The sequence below is a fragment of the Pantherophis guttatus genome, chromosome 4, assembly GCF_059756535.1.
Source record: "Pantherophis guttatus breed Tessera chromosome 4, ASM5975653v1, whole genome shotgun sequence".
In the NCBI taxonomy this organism is placed as follows: Eukaryota; Metazoa; Chordata; class Lepidosauria; order Squamata; family Colubridae; genus Pantherophis; species Pantherophis guttatus.
The window spans coordinates 63,706,531-63,727,630 of record NC_142066.1 but is presented as its reverse complement, the minus strand read 5'-3'; the positions used below and the strand labels follow the sequence as shown (position 1 = coordinate 63,727,630).

The following is a 21,100-nucleotide window of genomic DNA, read 5'->3' as shown; positions in this document are numbered from 1 at the left end:
TAGTAATAGATAAATAAATAGAGGAATGAATGAATGAATGAATGAGATTCTTTTCTTTAAAAATGTTGCAGTCTTTATGGTTTGCATTCTAAAAGGAAATAGGATAGGATGGGGTGGGTGGGGTGGGATGGGATGGGATGGGATGGGATAGGATAGGATAGGATAGGATAGGACAGGACTAGACAGGACAGGATAGGACATGACAGGAAGGACAGGACAGGACAGGACAGGACAGGACAGAATAGAATACTAATGATTGCAGAGAAATAGAAACACCAAGGAGCCTTAGTGGTGCAGTGGACTAAAGTGCTGTTAAGTAGCACTTAGCTGCCAGCTGCTGCAATTACTGTGAGTTCAAATCTCACCAGGCTCAAGGTTGACTCAGCCTTCCATCCTTCCGAGGTAGGTAAAATGAGGACCCAGATTGTGAGGGCAATAAGCTGACTTTGTATAAAAAAGAACACCACTTGGGGGTGGGGTGTCAAAAGCCCTATTAAAACAAACAACCAAACAAACAAACAAAGAAACAAACAAACTGAGTGTCCTATTGCCAGTTAAGTTTTGTTAAGCATTTGTTCTTAATGCCTGAACCTATAGTATTATTGCTCTTCAGTAATCTTCATGGATTGTTCTGGTCAGAATTATTAAAAACAAAGCAAGTCTTTTGAATGCTGAGCTATGGTAAAGAAAATCTGGATACATATGTTTTTATGTTTGTGTGTGTATGTGCATATATATATATATATATATATATATATATATATATATATATATATATATCGCTAATCTTTTCATGGAAGAATTCGAATCCAATGCCTTAGAAAAAACTGTTAACAAACCAAAATTATGGCTCAGATACGTTGATGACACCTTTGTGATCTGGCCACATGGAAGAGATAAATTGGAAAACTTCTTAGTACATTTGAACAGCCTCCATCCCAAAATAAAGTTCACCATGGAGATAGAATCAGAAAACCAGTTACCTTTCCTCGATGTATTAATTTATAAAAAATCTGATGGCACCTTAGGACATACCATCTATCAAAAGAAGACACATACGAACCGCTATCTCAACGCCAAATCACACCACCATCCAGCACAAATAAACTCTGTTGCCAAAACATTAACCACAAGAACTAAACGTCTGGCTGATGAAGCACATTTACAAACTGAATTATATACACTAACTAATGTACTGACATCAAATGGGTTCTGTAGAAATAAAGTCATCAATATGATCAAACATACAACACCAAGACAGAATAAAAAACAACAAGAGGAACAAAACAATGGGAAAGCCATCTTGCCCTATATAAGGGGAACAACAGATAAAATTAGCAAAGTACTACAAAAACACAACATCAAAACCATATTTTGCACAGATAGAAAGATATCGTCCATTCTGAGAAACCCCAAAGACAAAATAGAATTAGAAGATCAAGGCATATATGAAATCCCATGTGCTTCCTGCCCATCAACATACATTGGACAGACCAACAGAAGAATGAGTGTGCGCATCGAGGAACACAAAAACTCAATACAAAAGCAAGAACACACATCATCATTAGTTCAACATATAAATACAACAGGACACAACATTAATTTTAATAAAACAAAAACAGTTGCAAAAATAGAACATCTCAATGGCAGGATAATCAGAGAAGCAATAGAAATGGAAAAAAGACCATATTGCATGAATAAACGGGATGACACTTCACGTCTGCCTACTATTTGGAAACCTGCTCTCATAGATAGACGAATCTTGACACCATATGTGGAACATGGACCAAACATTGCACAAAAAAATCCCAACCAAATCATATTCAAACCAGCCACAAAGATAAAGCCCTGCCACCTAGTGGAGAAAAACCGACCATACACCCGAAGCCAAGCCAATAAACACATACTGGGACTCCCAACCAATCAGAATGAAAAGGTGGAGCCATCCCAGAATACCAGCACCAGATTTGAAATTCCAACGTCAGTTAGTGCAAAATGACTACTGGCATAAGCCTGATGATGGCAGATGGGATTCTGCCGAAACGTCGCTTCTACCCTTTTAGGGATATATCCACAATTACACGGGAAGAAACCCGAAATATTAACTATACACACATACATACCCGTGAAAACTTACATAAACATATATATATATATATATATATATATATATATATATATATATATATATATATATACACACACACACACACACACACACACACACACACACACACACACACATGTGTGTGTGTGTGTGTGTGTGTGTGTATTATATATATATATATTGACCTTTACAGGGAGGAGTCATAAAATATGGGTGTGGCTGGCCGATGAAGTCCAAAAAGACAGAAATAGTGCTATCCCAGTCTCCCATAAGTCTCAGAACAAACAACACAAAATGTCTGACAAGCCTGAAAGTGATGATTTGAGATATCATCCCACTATGGCCATTTAACAACTTGATCTACATAGGAAAAAACCCTGACTACAAAAGTATTATACATTTGAACCTATGAATTTCTGCCTGTCTGCCTATCCGTTTAGACATCCATGATTTTATATATATAAAGCACAAATACAGTACTCCTCAACTTACGACCACAATTGAGGACAAGTTTTCTGTTATTAAGTGAGATATTTGTTAAGTGAATTTTGGGACATTTTATGACCTTTCTTGCCTCAGTTGTTAAGTGAATCACTGCAGTTGATAAGTTAGTAACCCAGTTGTTAAGTGAATCTGGCTTCCCCACTGCTTGTCAAAAGGATGTAAAAGAGGATCTTGTGATCCCTGGACATAGCAAAAGTCATAAATATGAACCAGTTACCAAACATCTAAATTTTGTTCACATGATCATGAGGATGCTGGAAAGGTTATAACTGTGAAAAATGATCATGTCACTTTTTTCAGTGCCGTTGTAACTTTGAACAGTCACTAAATGAACTGTTGTAAGTCAAGGACTACCCATACACTGCTTGCATTTAAGTTCTCAGGGTAATTTGCTGACTTCCACCTACCATTCTCTCTTAGTCTAACCTAAGTTGGAGGGGTTGTTGTGATGAGAATATAATGCACCATATGAATAACTTCGAAAGCAGGACAGAAATACAACAGCAGACTAATCGTACCTTTTTAATGCTTATTCATTTCTATAGTATATTTTGTGAATGTTAATCACCTTGATCATATTTTTCAGTGGTGTATGTCCTTCTGAAATCTTGTGCACAAAGAGAGTTTCCAGAAGAAGCCTGATATAATGTAAACAGTGACAGATGCAGGCCAAACTGCAGAAATAATCAAGAATAAGAAATAAACATATTTTTTTAAAAAAATCTGATGCTACTGTAGGCTCAAATCTAATTTATTGTAGCTCAATCTAATCTATCATAGCAAAGAATATAAACAACTTGCTCTCTCTATGATCCATTTGCTTAGTAGCCTATAGCAAATCACTCTGGTTTTGAAAAATGTAGATTATTATAATGCTGACATTTTTTTTTCATTAAAAAGATCATGCAGATGAAATACTTTGAATATACTAAAACATAAATAATTTTGAAAGGCTGTTATTAAATGGAGAAACTTTAGCCAATTTAAAAATTCAACTTATCCAATTTATCAATTAAATTCAACTTAGCCAACTTATTTAATTTGATTATAACTACCAAAATCTGCTGAAAGTATTTTATTTCATCTGGTTTTTGTTATATTCATTTGTATTTATAGACTGAGATAGAAGTTGCAGAGAAGACATGCATTAGAACTATTTGACCTACAGTATGTGGTTCTACAACAGTTAAAATACACATGCATGATTTGAATTAACAATAAGACATGCAGTTTTATCATTTAAAAACCCAATATATTTCAGTTAATTGTTGTCTAGTTTGTTATAATTATGAGACTTTAAAAATACAGAGCAACAGAACAGTTTTTTAAGAGAGTAGAATATGGAAAAAGACAACCATATTAATCCTATCTTTCATCATATTCACAATGTGTACATACATACAACACATTTCCCAAGTATATTGTTTCAAAATTCATATAGATAATTATTCAGAATTTATTTTTATTAATTTATGAATTTAGTTACCTCTTTGGTTAAGACCACTCTAAGAAAGTTCAAAACAATAGTCACAGCTGACCCCTTTCAAGATGGCTGCTGCACAGTGGTGCGATTCAATTTTTTTTACAACCGGTTCTGTGGGCGTGGCTTAGTTGGGGGTGTGACTTGGTGGTCATGTGACTGGGTGGGTGTGGCTAGCTGGTCATGTGACTGGGTAGGCATGGCTAGCTGGTCATGTGGCCTGGTGGGCGTGGCTATGTGCATAGGGACTACTCAGAGGGCTGAAAAAAGTCATTTCTGACAGATCCTCGCACTTTTGACCGGTTCTTGCACTCATGACCATCCTCACATTTATGTCCGTTGCGGCATTCTTAACAACCGTGTCAGTCATTTCACCACTACTTCTCTTCACCACGGTGACAAGATAGGGCACAAAAGGTAAAATGTGAGGACAGTCGTAAGTTCAAGGACTGGTCAAAAGTGTGAGGACCGGTCAAAAATAACTTTTTCAGCCGTCTGAGTAGTCCATATGCACATAGGGACTACCCAGAGGGCTGAAAAAAGTGATTTCTGACAGATCCTCGCACTTTTGACCGGTCATCATTTATGCCATCATTTATCTTCTAGTCCAGAGATCTCCAACCTTGGCAACTTTAAGCCTGGCAGACTTCAACTCCCAGAATTCCCCAGCCAGCTATGCTAGCTAGAGAATTCTGGGAGTTGAAGTCCACAAGTCTTAAAGCTGCCAAGTTTGAAGACCTCTTAACTAGGGCTTTGGGGCCAGCCTTTTGGGGAGGGGGTCCCATTCGGAGAGACCCCCTGCCTCTCAGGAAGCATCAGGCTCAGGCAGAGAAAGTTGCCAAGATTGGAGATCTCTGGACTAGAAGACCTCCAAAGGTACCTTCCAACTCTGTAATTCTGATATTGGCAAGCAAGCACAGTTAAGCTACTTAAATCCTCCAGAGCCTTAGAAGATGGTAAAGCAAAGCCCACCCCCCCCACCCCAGCTTTCCGCTCAGAGCCTTTTCCTCTCTTCCTAAGGCTGAATCTCCCCTAGTTTTGGAGGAACTTCAGTCGCAACACTCAAAGCGTGATCTAGATTGGGATCTACCTTGATATGGTGCAACTTCAGGATCACCCCCTCTTTCTGCGCCGAGGCAGCAACTCACGATTGGTGGGGCTGAGCCAGCCTAACTTGGCTCAAATCAGCGGCCCAAGCGCGAGTTCTGGCTTCTCGCAAATCATTGGGCCTGGCTCTCTCCGCAAATTTGCTGCCTCGCTTCGATCAATCAATCCAGCCGCACTTTCTCCCTGCCTCTGTGGTGGAGCCAACTCCGACATCGCTTCAGCATCCCTCAGCGTTGCCCCTTACCAGGCAAGGGAATGCCATCGTGCCCCAAGAGAGCCGCAGTGAAACCCAAGGACTGCCCCGATTGTTGCCGCCAGAGAGATTCAGTTTGCCCACTCCTCCAACCGCCTTAGTAACAGCGTTCCTGCCTTAACGGGGAAGACGGCATGGAAAGGGGAAAAACAACAATAACTCTCTGCCGACGCAAAAGGGGCCAACTCAGAAGCGGCTGCTTTAAATTGGTCAGAGCCAGCAGGAAATTAATTCCCTCTCAGTTTCTGGAATGGGAAGGAAGGAAGGAAACGGAGACATTTCTTGGGAAATAGCCGGGGCTGCTTATTATATATACTGTAAAACAGAGCTCTTCAAACTTGGCAGCTTTAAGAGTTGTGGACTTCAATTCCCAGAATTTTCCAGAATTCCCCAGAATAGGCTAGGCGGGAGTTGAAGTCCACAGGCTGTAAAAGAGCCACAATTGCCCACCTCTGGGCTAGGGTAGGCTGACGCCGTGCGGGTGGGAGGCAGGGCAGGGCGAGGGGTGGGCGAGCCAGCAATTTAACAAACGGTTCGATGTGCTGCGAGGCCAATAAATTACAAAAAAAACACCAAACCGTTTGTTAAATTACTGGCTTGCCCGCCCCTCGCCCCGCCCCCACTATTTATTGGCAAGGGGTGGGGCAAGCCAGCAATTTAACAAACGGTTCGGCTGAACCGTCTAGAACAGGCAAAATCCCACCGCTGCTGCATAGTAAGAGTTTCTTTTTTTTCTCTTACTGATAATCTGCCGATTTCACTGCTAAAGCTGGTTCTTTGGCATGCTGTTCCCTGGTTTTGAATGGGAGCACTTAGGAGTGACTCAAGATGACTTCTGAACAATGGGGGACCCAGTGGGGAAGGGAGCGTCTTAAAAATTCCAATTCCCTCTGGAAGCAACTGAAAAGTCACTGGCTGTATCCACCTTGCTGTCAAGCAGGAAGTTTAAAAACTTTTAATTTTGTTCTGTTTTACTCTTATTGTTTTTTCTGTTAACTACTGTGTCACTAACATAATATACCAAGGCAGGTCAACAAATTGTTAATAGATTTAATAGTTTAAAATTTTTGGGAGGGCTTGTTTCAAAGGGAACAAATGTTGTAGTAATATATTAATCAGTATTCAACTTGAGGGGATAATATATGTATAATGTGTTGTTGTTGTGGTGGTTTGATACACCTCTTTAATGTTCTGATTGCTTTGTGTTTTGATGACTTCCTCAGTTAGTTTTGTATTTTGTATTTTAATTTTGTTCTGAATAAAATTATATACACACACAATAGTAACAGCTGATGTTATTAAAATAATAAAGGTTCATTCATTCTGGGTTCAGTATAATCACTATGCAGCTGAACCCAGTTTATATTTCAATTTTGGGATATACTTTTTCAATGAAATAACAAAATAAGAGAATAACAAAATAACAGAGTGGGAAGGGATCTTGGAGGCCTTCTAGTTCAACCTCCTGGTCAAGCTGGAGACCCAACACTATTTTTGATAAATGACTGGCTTCTCAAAAGTGTTAAAGCATCCACAACAAAAAGGCAAATTGTTCCACTGGTTGATCGTTCTCATTGTCAGGAAGCTTCTCCTTAGTTCGAGGTTGCTTCTTGTCTTGCCTTCTAGTGCTTTGGAAAATAGCTTGGCTCCCTCTTCTTTGTGGCAGCCCCTCACATATTGGAACACTGCTATCATGTTGTCCCTAGTTCTTCTTTTCACTAAACTAGACATACCCAATTCTTGCAAACATTCTTCATATGTTTTAGCCTTCAGCCCCCCAATCATCTTTGTTGCTCTTTTATGAACTCTTTCAAAAGTCTCAACATCTTTTTTATATTGACCACAATTTGATGCAATATCCAAATGTGGTCTTACCACAGCATTATAAAGTGGCAGTATCACTTCTTGTGATTTTGATTCTATCATTCTCTTAAAACAAAAGCCTAAGATTGTGTTGGCTTTTTTGACAGATGTAGTATATTGCTGGCTCATATTTAAGTTATTGTTCACTAGCACTCCAAGATCCCTCTTGCAGTTACTGCTGTTGAGCCAGCTTTCACCTAGGCACCTTTCTGTGCCTGTACATTTGGGTTTTCTTGCCTATTTTTTTCCAATATCTTCTCAAGTATTGATGTCAGGCTGATTGGTCTATAGCCGTAATGGCGAACCTATGGCATGCATGCCAGAGGTCCCTCTCTGATAGCACACGAGCCTTCGCCCCAGTTTAGCTCCGCTTTGCTTGCGTGCATGCCTTCCGCCAGTCAGCTGGTCTTTGGGTCTCTGCTGCACATGCGCAGGGGGCAAGGCACAAGTGGGGGGCTGCTCAAGCATGCACGGGGGTGGGGCACATGTAGGGGGTGCGGCATGTGTGGGGGTGGGGCCACCAGTGCATGTGTGGGGGTCTGGGTGCATGCACAGGGGCCACTTATGCATTACATGTTGGGGGTTCAGGTGCACGCACATTCACATGCATGCATGCGCTTTGGTCCAGAAAAGATTAGCCATTACTGGTCTATAGTTTCCTAGATTGGTTTTTTCCCCTCTTTTTTTGAAAATGGGGACCACATCAGCTCTTTTCTAGTCTTCAAATAGTTCCCCAGTTCTTCAAGATCTTTGAAAGATATGGTATAATGGTTCTGAGATAATATTTGCCAGCTCCTTCAGAACTCTGGGATGTAATCCATCATTATAATCCATCCAGTGATTTGAACTCCTCTAGATCAGACAGATGTTTTCTTACCATTTTCTTGCTTATTTTAATTTTTATTTCTAGTCTATCTTTTATAGTTATGTTTTTGGTAGATTGCCCTGTTTTCTTTTTGTGTGAAGACTGATGCAAAAAATGAGCTAAACAGCTCTGTTTTTTTCTCTACTGCCTATTACTTCTTTGCCATCATCTCCCATTAGTAGACCGACTGTTTACTTGACTTTTTTGTTTTTCTTATATATATTGAAGGAAACTTTTTAAAAATGGTTTTTGATATTTGTTGGAAATCTTACTTCATCCTGAGCCTTAGTTTTCCTGACTTCATCTTTATAAGTTTGGGCTATTTGTTGATATTCTGCCTCAGTTATATGTCCCTCTTTCCATTTATTGTACTTATCTTTTTTTGGCTTTCAGTTTGTCAGAGAGTTCTTTGTATAACCATGTTGGTTTCTTCTTGAATTTCTTATTTTTCTTTTCCAGTGGCATTGTGGTGAACTGGGCATTTATAATCATATTCTTTAGAGTTCCCCAAATTTCCTAGATTGTTTTCCCCTTTAAGATTTAAAATAGGTAGATGAGAAGGGGGGGGAGGGAGAGGGAAGAGGGAGGCGATAGATAGAATTTCCTGTAATGTACAAATATTTTCTGAATAAATAGGATTTTTTGCATATACATGGAAGATCAAATAACATTAGGCTACCTTCAAATGTAAGAGAAGAATATGAATAGAAAACTACCTTGAGGACTGAGAAATAAAATGGTGAAAAGATGGTGACCCCCATAGACAGCCAATAACTGCCAATATTAGTAAGGGTATTGAGTTTGCATTCATAGTTCACTACACAAAATGAATTTTAACTGTTTCCAAGGAGGACTGAAAATACAGTCCAAAGTGTAACAAAATCTGATATCCAGTTGTTATTCTCTGTCTCTCTCTTTCTCTCTGTGTGTGTATGTGCGTCAAGCACACATTTATGTGTCTATATAAATAAATCTTAAATGTAGGCACTCTTACTTACTGAACCACAGGATGCCGTAAACATCGTGCACTTTCTTTTGCATCGTAAACAGTTGAGAAGCGAAAATAAAACAGTAGATAGATTAGAAGAGGACCTGTATATTCAGTTAGAAAAACCTGAAAAAAACAAAAAGGAACAGAGAAAGATTGGTTAATACAATGAGAACAGTAAGATAAGGGCTATATTTCTGAGAAATGTTTTATAGCTCTTTCAGCAAAAGCCAATAGTTCAGACTTATCACACCTCCTTGCTCTAGTCCTTGAAACATCACAAAGTAGGCCAATCTAAATTTGGTCTTTCACTGTAGCTAGGCTCTCACCCAGTCAAAGTTTACTGACACAAGAGTTTAGTAAGTACAATCAAAACACCGTTGTTGTTTTTACAAAAAATGCAATTGTAATAGTATCAATAGAAATTGATATTCACTTCAAATATCCTGTTTGAATCAATGAGAGTTACAATCATATAACAAGTTATTGTTGCTAAGAATAAAAATTTGACAACTAAAAATATGGCTTTAGAGGAAAGGATTTCAACTGCTCTTCCATTGAACAGTAATGTTCCACAAAAGATCTGCCATATCAGAAAGCCACAAGCAAATGTCAGAAAGTGGTGTATAACCAGATGTCCACCCATGTAGCTAATTGTAGAAATCTGGAGAAGAAAGGAAAGAGGGAAAAAAGGAGAGAAAAAGCAAGGAAGGGGGCAAGAAAAGGAAGGGAGAGATATAGGATAGCAGGGAGGGACAGAAGAAAGGGAGAAAGAAATGAGGGACGGAGAGGACAATGAAATCTTTGCTTAATGTTCTTTTGTTGATAAATTAATAAGAATGAAAAATACCTAATATCTGGTTCAGATTTGAACTAATATGCAGACAAGATTCAATTCAAAATGTGATTTGAATTTTTGGAGCACCAAAATTAGATTTGAAACAATTTGAAAGTAAAGACTACATCAAGTTTCAGTAATCATTTATGAAGCATAAAAATACATGCAAAGGCTTTTTCTTTTTTTATATTTTATATAAAAAGAACTGTATATAAAAGAATTATATAATTCTTTTTATATAACACAGTGAAATTAATAAAGATGCTGGACTATTTACAGATCTTAATTCTCCATTTTCAACTGAATACTTTGAAGCCTTTGCCATAGTCAAATTTCAAAACATTTTCCCTCATACTCCCTTTAAAGTAAAGATAATAAAGATGAAAATAGGAAAGAATAATATAATCAGAAGGCTGGAAATGAGCTTGGAGGCCTTCTAGTTAAACCTGCTGCACAAGACAGGAGGCCTTTGTCTAATAGACTGGACAAAATGTTGTCCAATCTATTCTTGAAAACCTACAGAAACCACAACTCCGGGAGGCAAGATATTCCATTGATTAATTCTTCTCACTGTCAGGAAATTTCTCATTACTTCTAAGTTGGACTTCTCTTTAATGAGAGAGCAATCAAAGAGAGATCAATCAATGAGAAGTAATCCATTACTTCTTGTCCTGTCCTCAGGTGCTATGGAGAATAAGTCTACCCCCTCTTCTCTGGGGCAGACTCTCATGTAATGGAAGACAGTTTTCATATCAACTCTAATCCTTCTATTTGATATGCTAGACATACTTAGCTTCTCTGCACACTTTCTATGCTCTCAGCACCTTTTTCTGTATCATTGTGACCAGAACTGAAAAACAGCATTCCAAGTGCAGCCTCACTGTTGCAGTAAAAATCAGTACTATCACTATCACTCATGATCTTAATGCTAATCATCTATTGACTCAATTTAAGACTCTATTGGCCTTTTTGGCAGAACACTACTGGTTTATACTTAAATGGTGGTCCACTTGAACACCTAGATCCTTGTCATAATTATTGCTCTTATGTTTTCAGAAAGAAAAATATCTGCATCCTGTATTATTTAATACTCCTGGCTAGGTTTCCTAAGCTGAAAGTATTGAAGCAGGTTGAATTTTCACAAAAGAGGTCCTATCCAGCTGATACAAAATGTACTGAATGTTAAGTATGCTTCTATATATCATCTATTTATACATGACTGAAAGATAGAAGAGGGGCAGGAATGCAATGCTTGATTCCATGAATACCAGAGTTAATATTCAGTTCAGACCACAATGTTCATATGGCTGATTCATTCAAATTCATCATACAGTGACGGTAATGACTCAGCATTTTTAGTTAGCAGTAAAAAAACAAATAGGAGATCAATGGCTTTTGAATTTTCAGAACTGGGGAAAGCTTTGTATGCTGGGTGAAACTAGACACCTAATGCACCTTTCTTTAACAAATGCATTGAACTACTGAGAGCTTAGCAAAAGATATTTTGGCTGTGACATCTGGTTTAATGTTTACACTGTCTTCTTTTTTGTCCACGCTCAACTTCTCAAAACATTCTTCCTAAGAAAATTCTGTAAAATCTGAAGCTTGAGTCCCACTTTTGTGTCATTTTAATTGATCTTAGTAAAAAAAAAAAAAGGTATTTCATCTAGAAGAGTCTATTCTTCATTTATCATATTCTCTAGTTCATCAGAGGTTCTGTTAATGATAATTTGGTTTTAAACTTGATAACCTATAAAAAATATAAGCCACTTGTTGGTGACCTAGCTGGAATGCTTCTGTAAAGAAAGAGGGTTATTTTTTAATGTCTTCCTCATCTTGACATATGATATTATATGCATATACACATAGTTATGTGCATATTTATACATATACATATAGATAATATTTATATCTCAAACTTAGAAAACCACCCTCATCCTTACAAAGGGACTTTGATCAGTCTACAGGTAAAATATGAAACATAAAATCTATATATAAATATTATATCAGAGGTTGAGCTAGATAAAATTCAAGTTCAAAATAAGGGGAGGACTTCAAGGTGCTAACTGGGGCCACGGTGGCATTCTTTTGTGAGGATGAGAAAGGATACACACACACACACACACACACACACACACATGTTTGCAAGCCAATAGAACTTTTCACAAATTAATAATTTTCATGGACATTAAAAAGATTAATTCAATGCTCCAATGAACTGCATTTTCACATGTCAGTAGCCTAAATTTGAATCCATTTATTCAGACAGTTATGTGCCATTTACCACAATGCTGCATTCTTAATTTAAGAAATCAAAGTCCATGCCTAATCTCACCTGTGGATTTTTTGAGAATCATCAAGCAAGTCTGTTCACCTTTCAGTTTGGAAATTATAGAAATTATCATTTTGAAAACACTTTGACATGTTTGGGATTTTGCCTTTTATTTTACTTAATATGTATGTAATATACACATTTATAAGAAGATTATTCTTCTCTTTGTTTCCTTTCCTATTTTGTCATTTATTTTATAGCTGGTTTCTTTAGTAGTTATATAACCATTTGCCCATCAAATGTTATTTTGTTATAAACTATTCAGTAACCACAAGAAAGGTCAGGACATTGCAGATGGAGAGGTTGAAGAAAAGATGTCTCAAAGATTCTTTTTCAAAAGGAGGAGCTCCTTGGATGAGAAGTGAAATGTCTTCCTCAAAGAAAAAACAATCCAGTTGCCTTTTGAAACAGCACCTTTAAGACAACTATGACCTGGACGACTGAGAATTTCCACAGACATTGAAGAAAAGATATCTTGCCTAAGTAGTCATTGTGAAGGGCATGTTTGAATTGGGATTTCTGATTTGTACATCTGATTATTTTTAGCACTAGAAGTTAATTGCTGAAATCTGCTTCTTGAAAGATCTTGTGATAAGCCAGCTCCTTTTATTAAAAATTCTCTCACAATCAGGTAAATTATTAACCTTGGCAATTTTAACATGGGTGAACTTCAACTCCCAGAATTCCCTAGCCAGTGTGGTAGGGAAGTGAGACTATTTAAGCTTAAATAATGATACTACCTAAGGAGAATCTGCCCCTCAGTTTTCTAAGGATATTGTTTTTTCCATATTCCTTGCCTTTAGGTTCTAAACTAAGATCTGGATTGAGAAGGCATATAACCAAACTAGTAAGTATATAAGTATATAACCAAACTAGCAAGTAAATAAATTGCTTGTCTAAACAGATTTAAAGAATCAGTTAAATTCTGTTCTGTTCTGTTCTACTCTATTCCTTGTGTGTCCAATCACACTTGGCCAATAAAAATTCTATTCTATTCTATTCTATTCTATTCTATTCTATTCTATTCTATTCTATTCTATTCTATTCTATTCTATCCTATCCTATCCTATCCTATCCTATCCTATCCTATCCTATTTGACTCGACTCGACTCGACTGTATTATTCTAGTCCAGCCTTAGGTTCAAAGCCAGCTGGGTGACTTTAGCTCTTGGAAGGAGACAATGGCAAGCCATTTCTTGGGGGGTGGGGGAGAGAACCTTGCCAAGAAAGCAATAGCACCATTTCAGGCTGTCTCTGAGAATCAGACATTATTGAACAAAAGGAAAACAGCAACAACAATAGAAGAATAAAAGAGCTATGAGCTATTTTAGCATTGAATTATATAACTATGTGTATATATTTGAACTTCTACAAAAGTTATACTTACTGTTATCCAGCTAACTTGCTGTCCCATGTCTGTGAAATACAGTGTAATAATAGAAGATGCTGCAAGACTCTTTACATTAACAGAATCTTTTAAATACGGCCCATCTGTAAAAAAAAAAAAAAAAAGGAAACACTTAATTACATTTTGAACAATATTTCCTGTTAACATATACGAGCAGAAAGAAATTCTACTAAAAAAAGGCTAACAAATGAAATTGCTTTTCTATGGTACCAAATGAAATTGTCAAATAATATATGTACCAGCAATCCCTAAACCACAACTGAATGCAAGCATGAGGCTATAGTAATTCTGCATCAGGGATAGAGTATTTACTTGGGTGCCTTTTAATAAACCACAGTATTTTCTTACTGCGTTTCTCCAGGTAAAACTGTAGCCTGAGCAATAACTTAGTGCAGCAGTTCTTTGTAACTTTAACAGAAGGAAGGATTATTAAACGAAAGAGATGGTGGAATTGTAGGGGAAAGTTGGTCAAGCAAAACCGCCTATTTCTTTATTAGTTACATATCATCAGGCAGGGCATCAAATATCAAGTGTGCTAGGAAGATAAAAGCAACCGGGGAACTTGTTGTCTATATTATAACTGGCCTTTGTTATCAGTAGATTCAGAAGTTCTATAGAGTCAATACAACTAAAGTTACCCTGGCAACAGTTTCTATCTGGGTAATAACTCTGAGGTACTACTGTAGCTCAAATTTTCCTCCTCTTTTTAGTCTCCCTGGACATGTCTTTCTGTATTACATGTATGGCAAAGAATCTGCTAAACTGTGAATTTTCCATAGTGACTTTGGGTTTTCTCAACTCTTGCTTATTTTATGTTTTCTAATACTTTCTGCCTGATGCTTTATTTTCTTAGTTTGACTAGAGTTAGTTATAAATACATGTTCTCTCATGAGATCTTTTCACATAATTCCCAATTTCTATTTCTACTTTCAGCAAGGAAATTGGGCAGAGCAACATGTTTCACATTTGTACATACAGGGTAGGAGGAAACGATCATCAGAAACATGGAATATACTTATATAGATCAGTAGGAAGAATATGAATTCTTTTACTTACTGCGTTCTAGTCGCAGGCCTATCCGAGATGGGTACCATTGTGGACCTGTTCTCAAATAAGTGAAAAATGTACTTTACTCCCAGGCCTTTGTTAAAGAGTCCTATTACTTTGCCACATCAGTCTGAAGTTTAGTATTGCTTCAGTACTATTGCTTTATAGTATGACAGGATAGCTGAGTAATCAACAAATTAACACTGCTTATTATGAGGAATCCAGAAATTTAATTTGCTATGGGAATCAGCTGCTAACTGAATTTTGCTATTTTGATGGTCTTACAAATTGTTGCCAATACTGCACAGAAAATTGAGATGGAAGCAATGCAGAATATGTGTGATAAGCTTTGTGTTGTGGATAATTTGAACCATATCAATATATTTAAAACTATTAATCTGAATTAATATCAGACCTATAAAGTTATTTGTTTTGATCATGATGAATTAAAAAGAAAAATCATCCCAATATGTAACCAGTTCATTAAGAAATTATATGTTTTTGGTCATGAAAAATTAAGATAAAAATGCATGTCAATATCCAAACATAATGTTAAGATATGCTGCATCTAAACTTCTTCAGAATTTTGAATTTCTTACCAAAATTCCAGATTCCATCTCTTATCAAAAGTATTCCAAATCTCAAATTTTGAAAGTTATTCCAAAAGACATGGAGTACTTATATATATTTATTGCTCATTTTTGAACTCCTTGCTATTCCATAGAAAGAATACAGTCCCCCCTCTAGAATACAGTCTAGAGGCTAGCTCTAGAAAAGGTGCATCAAAAGCTGAAACATTACTGGAATGGTCAATTGCTAGTGGAGGAATTATAAGGACAGAATGAAAAAAAGCAACATTGTACTTTCACAGTGTAGACCCCACTCCATAAAAAATGGAACTTTCAGAATGATGACTAATGTGGGGTTTTTTTCTATTGTTTGCCTACTTATGTGTTATTTTGTTATTGTTATTGTTTAAAGACAGGAGAGGAGGAAGAGAAAGTCAGTGTCTGGGCTGACAGTAACAAGGGTGGATTTGGAAAATATTTACATCCAACATATTGGAAATCCAATAGTTTTGAATTAAATTTGATTCAGAGTTAATAAATGCTAGGATATGTATGTTCTTTTTCTGTATTTTTCTACAGTTCTTAATGAGAGCTAGAGAGAATTAATGACCACATCCATCACAGATTATTCTTGGGTGGATAGAAATTGAATATTGCTAGAAGTCATATTAATTCAAAATTAATTTGGACCTTGTATTTCATACTATCTCAAAACATATCAACTGAAATTTAAATGAGAGATGAAAGGATGTCAGCTCAATCTCCAGAACAGAAGCCATAAGACCATGCTTCATTGTCAGCCAAAACAGACACATTCCCTGCAAGTAAAAGAGATCTAGAAATGTCAGATCCTGGTTGGACTGTCTGGAAATAGCAAAGGTCATAATAAATGTCCTTTAAGACAGATGAGGATCTAGTGTCTGAGAAGTCTCAAGAACACTTCTGAATTACTGCAAAACAGATAATGATATCACTTGGCAACTCTCTATTTCTTTGTTACCCAAATTGGGAAATGTTCCTGGAAATGAGCTAAACCATCTGGAGGACTTTTTCTTTCTGATTTCTTATGCACAAACCTAACAATTTAAGAAAATGAAACAAGCTTTAAGTTCATTGATTTTAATATGGGAAGGCTAGGCTTCAAAATGAACCTTGGAATGAAGTCAGTGACATTGATGAGATATATTTCACTGACTGAATTGTCTTTCTTCATTTGCCACAGTGAAATTGACTTATATTCATAAGAGTTCAATAAATATTAATACAAAGATATAACTAGATTTATATATCAAAGCATAGAAAAATAATTTGATGATTTATCATTAACAAATGGATTTATTGGCAGCTTTACACTTTGCATTAACATTGAATATGAATCCCTACCATTGGGAGTCTTTTTATTAAGGTTGAATACATTAATGCTTTTAATCCTAATTGGTAGGTTAATTAATTAAAGCTGGTGCTTATTTGGATCGTCGTGACTAAGAATTAAAGGCACAAGTCTTTTTATGTTGAAGCTAGCCTGAATTTGAATCCATTGTTATAACATGGAATAAGAAAACAGATTAAGGAATATATTTCCTATGAACAATGAATGCACTTTAATTTTTATCATTAATTCAAAGCAGCTGAAATATGGTAATTTGACATGCTATGCTAGACCATGCGATCAGCCTACCTAGCCTAGTTGTAATTCTTCTTGGTGGCAATAATTTTTAGGAAGAAGCCCTTTCCAACCCAAAATCTTCCTCTGGAACGGTCAATGATTAAAGATAGAGCTTTGGGAGTTGGATGGCCTGGACTCTGAACTCCGTGCTATCCAAAATTGCCTTTTCTGTAAGATCTCACAAACAAATTATACAACATTTAAAGCAAACCGGAAAATTATTCAGTTCATTTGTCTAAGGCAGCATTTCTCAAATTTGACAAACTTAAGATGTGTGGCCTTCAATTTTCAGAATTTCCTAGGCAACCATTGCCAAGTTTAAAAACACTGGTCTAAGGGAAGACTGTTAATCAACTAACTTTTAATTTGTTGACACAAATGTCATATCTGTCCTAAAGCTTATTAAAAAAATAATTGGGCCCATACCAGAAAGGATTAATAAAACTGAGACTGAGTAAAACTGTAAGTGTCAGTTTATGGTCAATGTAGGAAGAAATCTCCTGCACCTATACACTGAATTATACCTTCTACAATATCCTTTTTTAAAAAAGGGATTATCAGCATCCCACAATATGGCGACAAACGTATAGATCAAGCAAAGTGTCCATATATCAGTTCAGGAAATATTAAAAATAAAATTCATGTTTTATGAAAAAAAATAGTTTGACTCTTGCTTTTTTTACCTCTGACAAGAGCTTCATTTCAGGTAACAGGGACATGCTGCACTAATAACATGCATGACGTGTTAGTGAAGGGAGGAATTAACACTTTAACTCTGCAATCTTATATCATTGAATTCTTCAGTCTCTGCTGATAATCATAATTTCCAATGTTGTACCCTCAGTAGTCTAAGCAGAAAGGGAATGATCATGGACATGGAATGTAAACAATTTAATCAGGAACCAGATAGAAAAGAAGGGAAGAAGAAATAGAAGTAGATAAGTATGAAAGAATTAAAGGTAACGGGCAAACCAAGAGTTCTCCATACTGCAACATTATTTTGGAGGGAGCTTATTAACAGAAAGAAATATATCCAGCTAGAAACCATATTTGGAGAGGTAAGTGCATTTAGAATTCAAGTGTTATATTAGCCACAATATTAGAAGAGCAGTTTCACATAGTTTATTTTCAACACTACTGATTAACTCATCTTTACCATATAATTAAAAGTGTGCAATTCCACCACCACCGAAAGTAAATAAAATACCACAATATCTTTACACTAGCACTTTCTGAAGCATGCTCAATCTGCAAATATTCTACCTATATAGCTTGCTCTGAACCCTGATGAATTTGGTCCAAACACATAGTAAGATAATAATTTAATTTAAAGTAAGGTCTCTAAATTTGATGACTAAATAAAAAATTAAATGCTTACATATTTTGTGAAACTTATGTTTTACATCAAGCAGTGTTGATGATGGTGGCATCTGAAAAAAATGGGGGAAAGATAAAAAATTGTGCTTGTTTGTTTGTTTACATATGCATACACTCACATGTATTTCCATATATATATACCTAATAAAAATATTGAATATTTAAGAATCCAGCATCCAGACAGAAGCTGCACAAGATCAATTCAAAAGTACATTTAGTTCGGTTTGAGCAGTTTCATATGCAGCAGACAAAACCAGCCAATTTATAACACTTTTAGGGCCTCTTTCTTTCAGTTACAAATATTTAAATATTTGTTAGATATTCTGTTAAAATGGATAAATTGATTAGACTATACCAATTTTATTATTTCAGAATGAATTTTTTTTTCATAATGTTTTGATCTGCTCACTAATATCATAATTTCACTAATATCATAAGCTATGTTTAAATACGTTTTTTTTAAATGTCACTTAGGTTCCAATCATAATGAATACAGGCAAATGCCTAAGACCTGGTGAAATCTAAATGTCCTCAACACAAGAAAAACTCTGACTTGATCTTATGTTGATTCAGTAATTAAACTCAAATAGTATTTTAATAATTCTTGCTTTCAGAAGGTCTTGAGATAAAGGAAAAATGGACAAATAAATTAAGAATTGACATTTAATACATTACAGTAGCCCCTTATAAGAGCAAATGCATATACACAATATTCAAACAGTATTTGCTATGATAGATAAATGTTATGTGTACAAATAGGTGTTATAATAGAGGGCCAAAGTAGATTTAAAACATCTAGACATTAACATGGGGAAATGGGAACTTTAATACTTGGCCTTCTGCTGCAAAATATATTAGGATGTTTTCTTGAAAGCATTTGGACTACTGGTCAGTAGTTTCATTCCTTGTTACAACTATATCTAGCCATGTAGCTTCCATATCTATCTATCTATCTATCTATCTATCTATCTATCTATCTATCTATCTATCTATCTATCTATCCTGTTTCTCCCCAAATAAGACATCCCCTGATAATAAGCCCAATCGGGCTTTTGAGTGCATGGCAATAAGGCCAAGCGCTTATTTCAGGGTTCAAAAAAATATAAGACGGGTCTTATTTTTGGGGAAACATGGTATCTATCTATCTATCTATCTATCTATCTATCTATCTATCTATCTATCTATCTATCTACCTATTTATCTATCTATCTATGAACAGTATATAAATTTTATTATTAGATATTACTCTCTCTCATGTCTCTAAGTTTCATAAAAAGATAATGAGCAGTGTTTAAAAATACTATAACTCACAAGGAGATTAACTTGAGATAATAAATTAATTTTCCCATAGAAATTCTCTAGGCCAACTATCCTGTCAATTTCTGCAAACTGGAGATAATAATTCTAAGTGCCTTACACATTTGTTGCTGTAAGGATTTCTAACACTTCTGAATAATCTACAATACAATGCAAATTTGCTTTTCTGTATCAGAAATATTGCAGCGTATTGTTTCAAAATATTGAAGTAATATTAAGAAAATATTATTTATTTAAAAGTATTGCTTAAACATTGTAGGTAGTATATGTCAAAATCTAAGGGAAAGATCTTTTGCTCCATCTCTTGAGAACCAGTGAGCTGCTGCAATTGGTATCTTGTAACATTTAAATAATGGAAATCAAATAATAAAAACCCTATCTGTAGACATTTAATTTGGAGGGCTAGGCACAATAAGAATTATTCAACAACATTTTTGTCAATTTCAAAAGCAAGGTCATACATTCATATTTGATTCATAATCCTATCTAAAAATTACAGTGCATCATTAAAGTAAATTTTCATGAAAGTTACATTATGTCTGCCTTAGTTAACATAAAATGTTTTTAAAAATTCATTGCAATATAAGTATCACCTATTGGTATTATTTGATTCTGTTGATGAATCAGCAGAAAAATTAGAAATATTTACAATTTCTGAGGAGAAAAATCATTAAGCCAGTGCAAAGATTAAAATAAAATAAAATCTTTAAGACAGCAAAATATTGTATATTTTTTTTTTTAAAGACAGGTACTCTGCAATGTGCTGCTGAAAGTACACCTAAAAGCTTACCTTATCCACTACACAGATCTGCTTTTTGCTGTGGGCATCAAGAATCTCCACTTCAACATAAGTGATTTTTGAATGTCTAAGAACTGGCAGTGGTCTTAGGTGGCCAGCAGTAAGTACGAGCTGGGATAAGTTGAAAAAACTTTTCATGCCATTATGAGGTGCAGGCAATACTGATCCCTGGATGGCAGGATCTTTCTTGTGCTCAAGAGTGCTGGGCTTATGTCTCCTGAACATGACTGCATGAAATACAAGGGCCTGTCATGTCAACACTGGACACCTACAATGGGTGATCTGTTGTCCCTGCATTACTTAAATACAAACACTGGCTGATGAAAGGTCAAGTGGCATTCCATTTAAAGAGTCTAAGTTTATATGGCAGGATTGGAAACAATAGCTTTCTAATCCATTACTATATTTAGCTGGCTATTGTGATATTCTGTACTACTGTTTTTATTTTAAACACAGTGTTTGAAACAACACACCCTGCTCAGTTTCTTATCTTGCTTCCTAATTATTACAATCCTATCCCTTTTTTAAAAAAAGTCTAAGAGCTATAAAGGAATCAGAACTGATATGCAATGGAATACAT

The 21,100-nt window shown here is 35.9% G+C and overlaps 1 protein-coding gene across 4 annotated transcripts in view; it reads right to left on the bottom strand.

Moving 5' to 3' along the window:
• TECRL (trans-2,3-enoyl-CoA reductase like) overlaps nucleotides 1-20,816 on the bottom strand; it is a 47,281-nt gene extending 26,465 nt beyond the window's left edge. Inside the window, exons 1-6 of one of the 4 annotated variants that reach the window (XR_015733877.1) lie at nucleotides 20,512-20,812; nucleotides 18,406-18,457; nucleotides 14,802-14,846; nucleotides 13,725-13,828; nucleotides 9,178-9,293; nucleotides 3,180-3,285 (exon numbers count right to left, since the gene is read on the bottom strand). Coding sequence is in view for 3 of the 4 variants with exons in the window: in XM_034416308.3 (XP_034272199.1) it covers nucleotides 3,180-3,285; nucleotides 9,178-9,293; nucleotides 13,725-13,828; nucleotides 14,802-14,846; nucleotides 18,406-18,457; nucleotides 20,512-20,745 (657 nt within the window). In the remaining variant the exon portion in view is untranslated. Of the gene's footprint in view, nucleotides 1-3,179; nucleotides 3,286-9,177; nucleotides 9,294-13,724; nucleotides 13,829-14,801; nucleotides 14,847-18,405; nucleotides 18,458-20,511 lie in introns of all 4 variants that reach the window. The other 3 variants (XM_034416308.3, XM_034416310.3, XM_060691763.2) reach the window with 3 other exon arrangements.
• Between the last annotated feature and the right edge of the window lie 284 nt (nucleotides 20,817-21,100).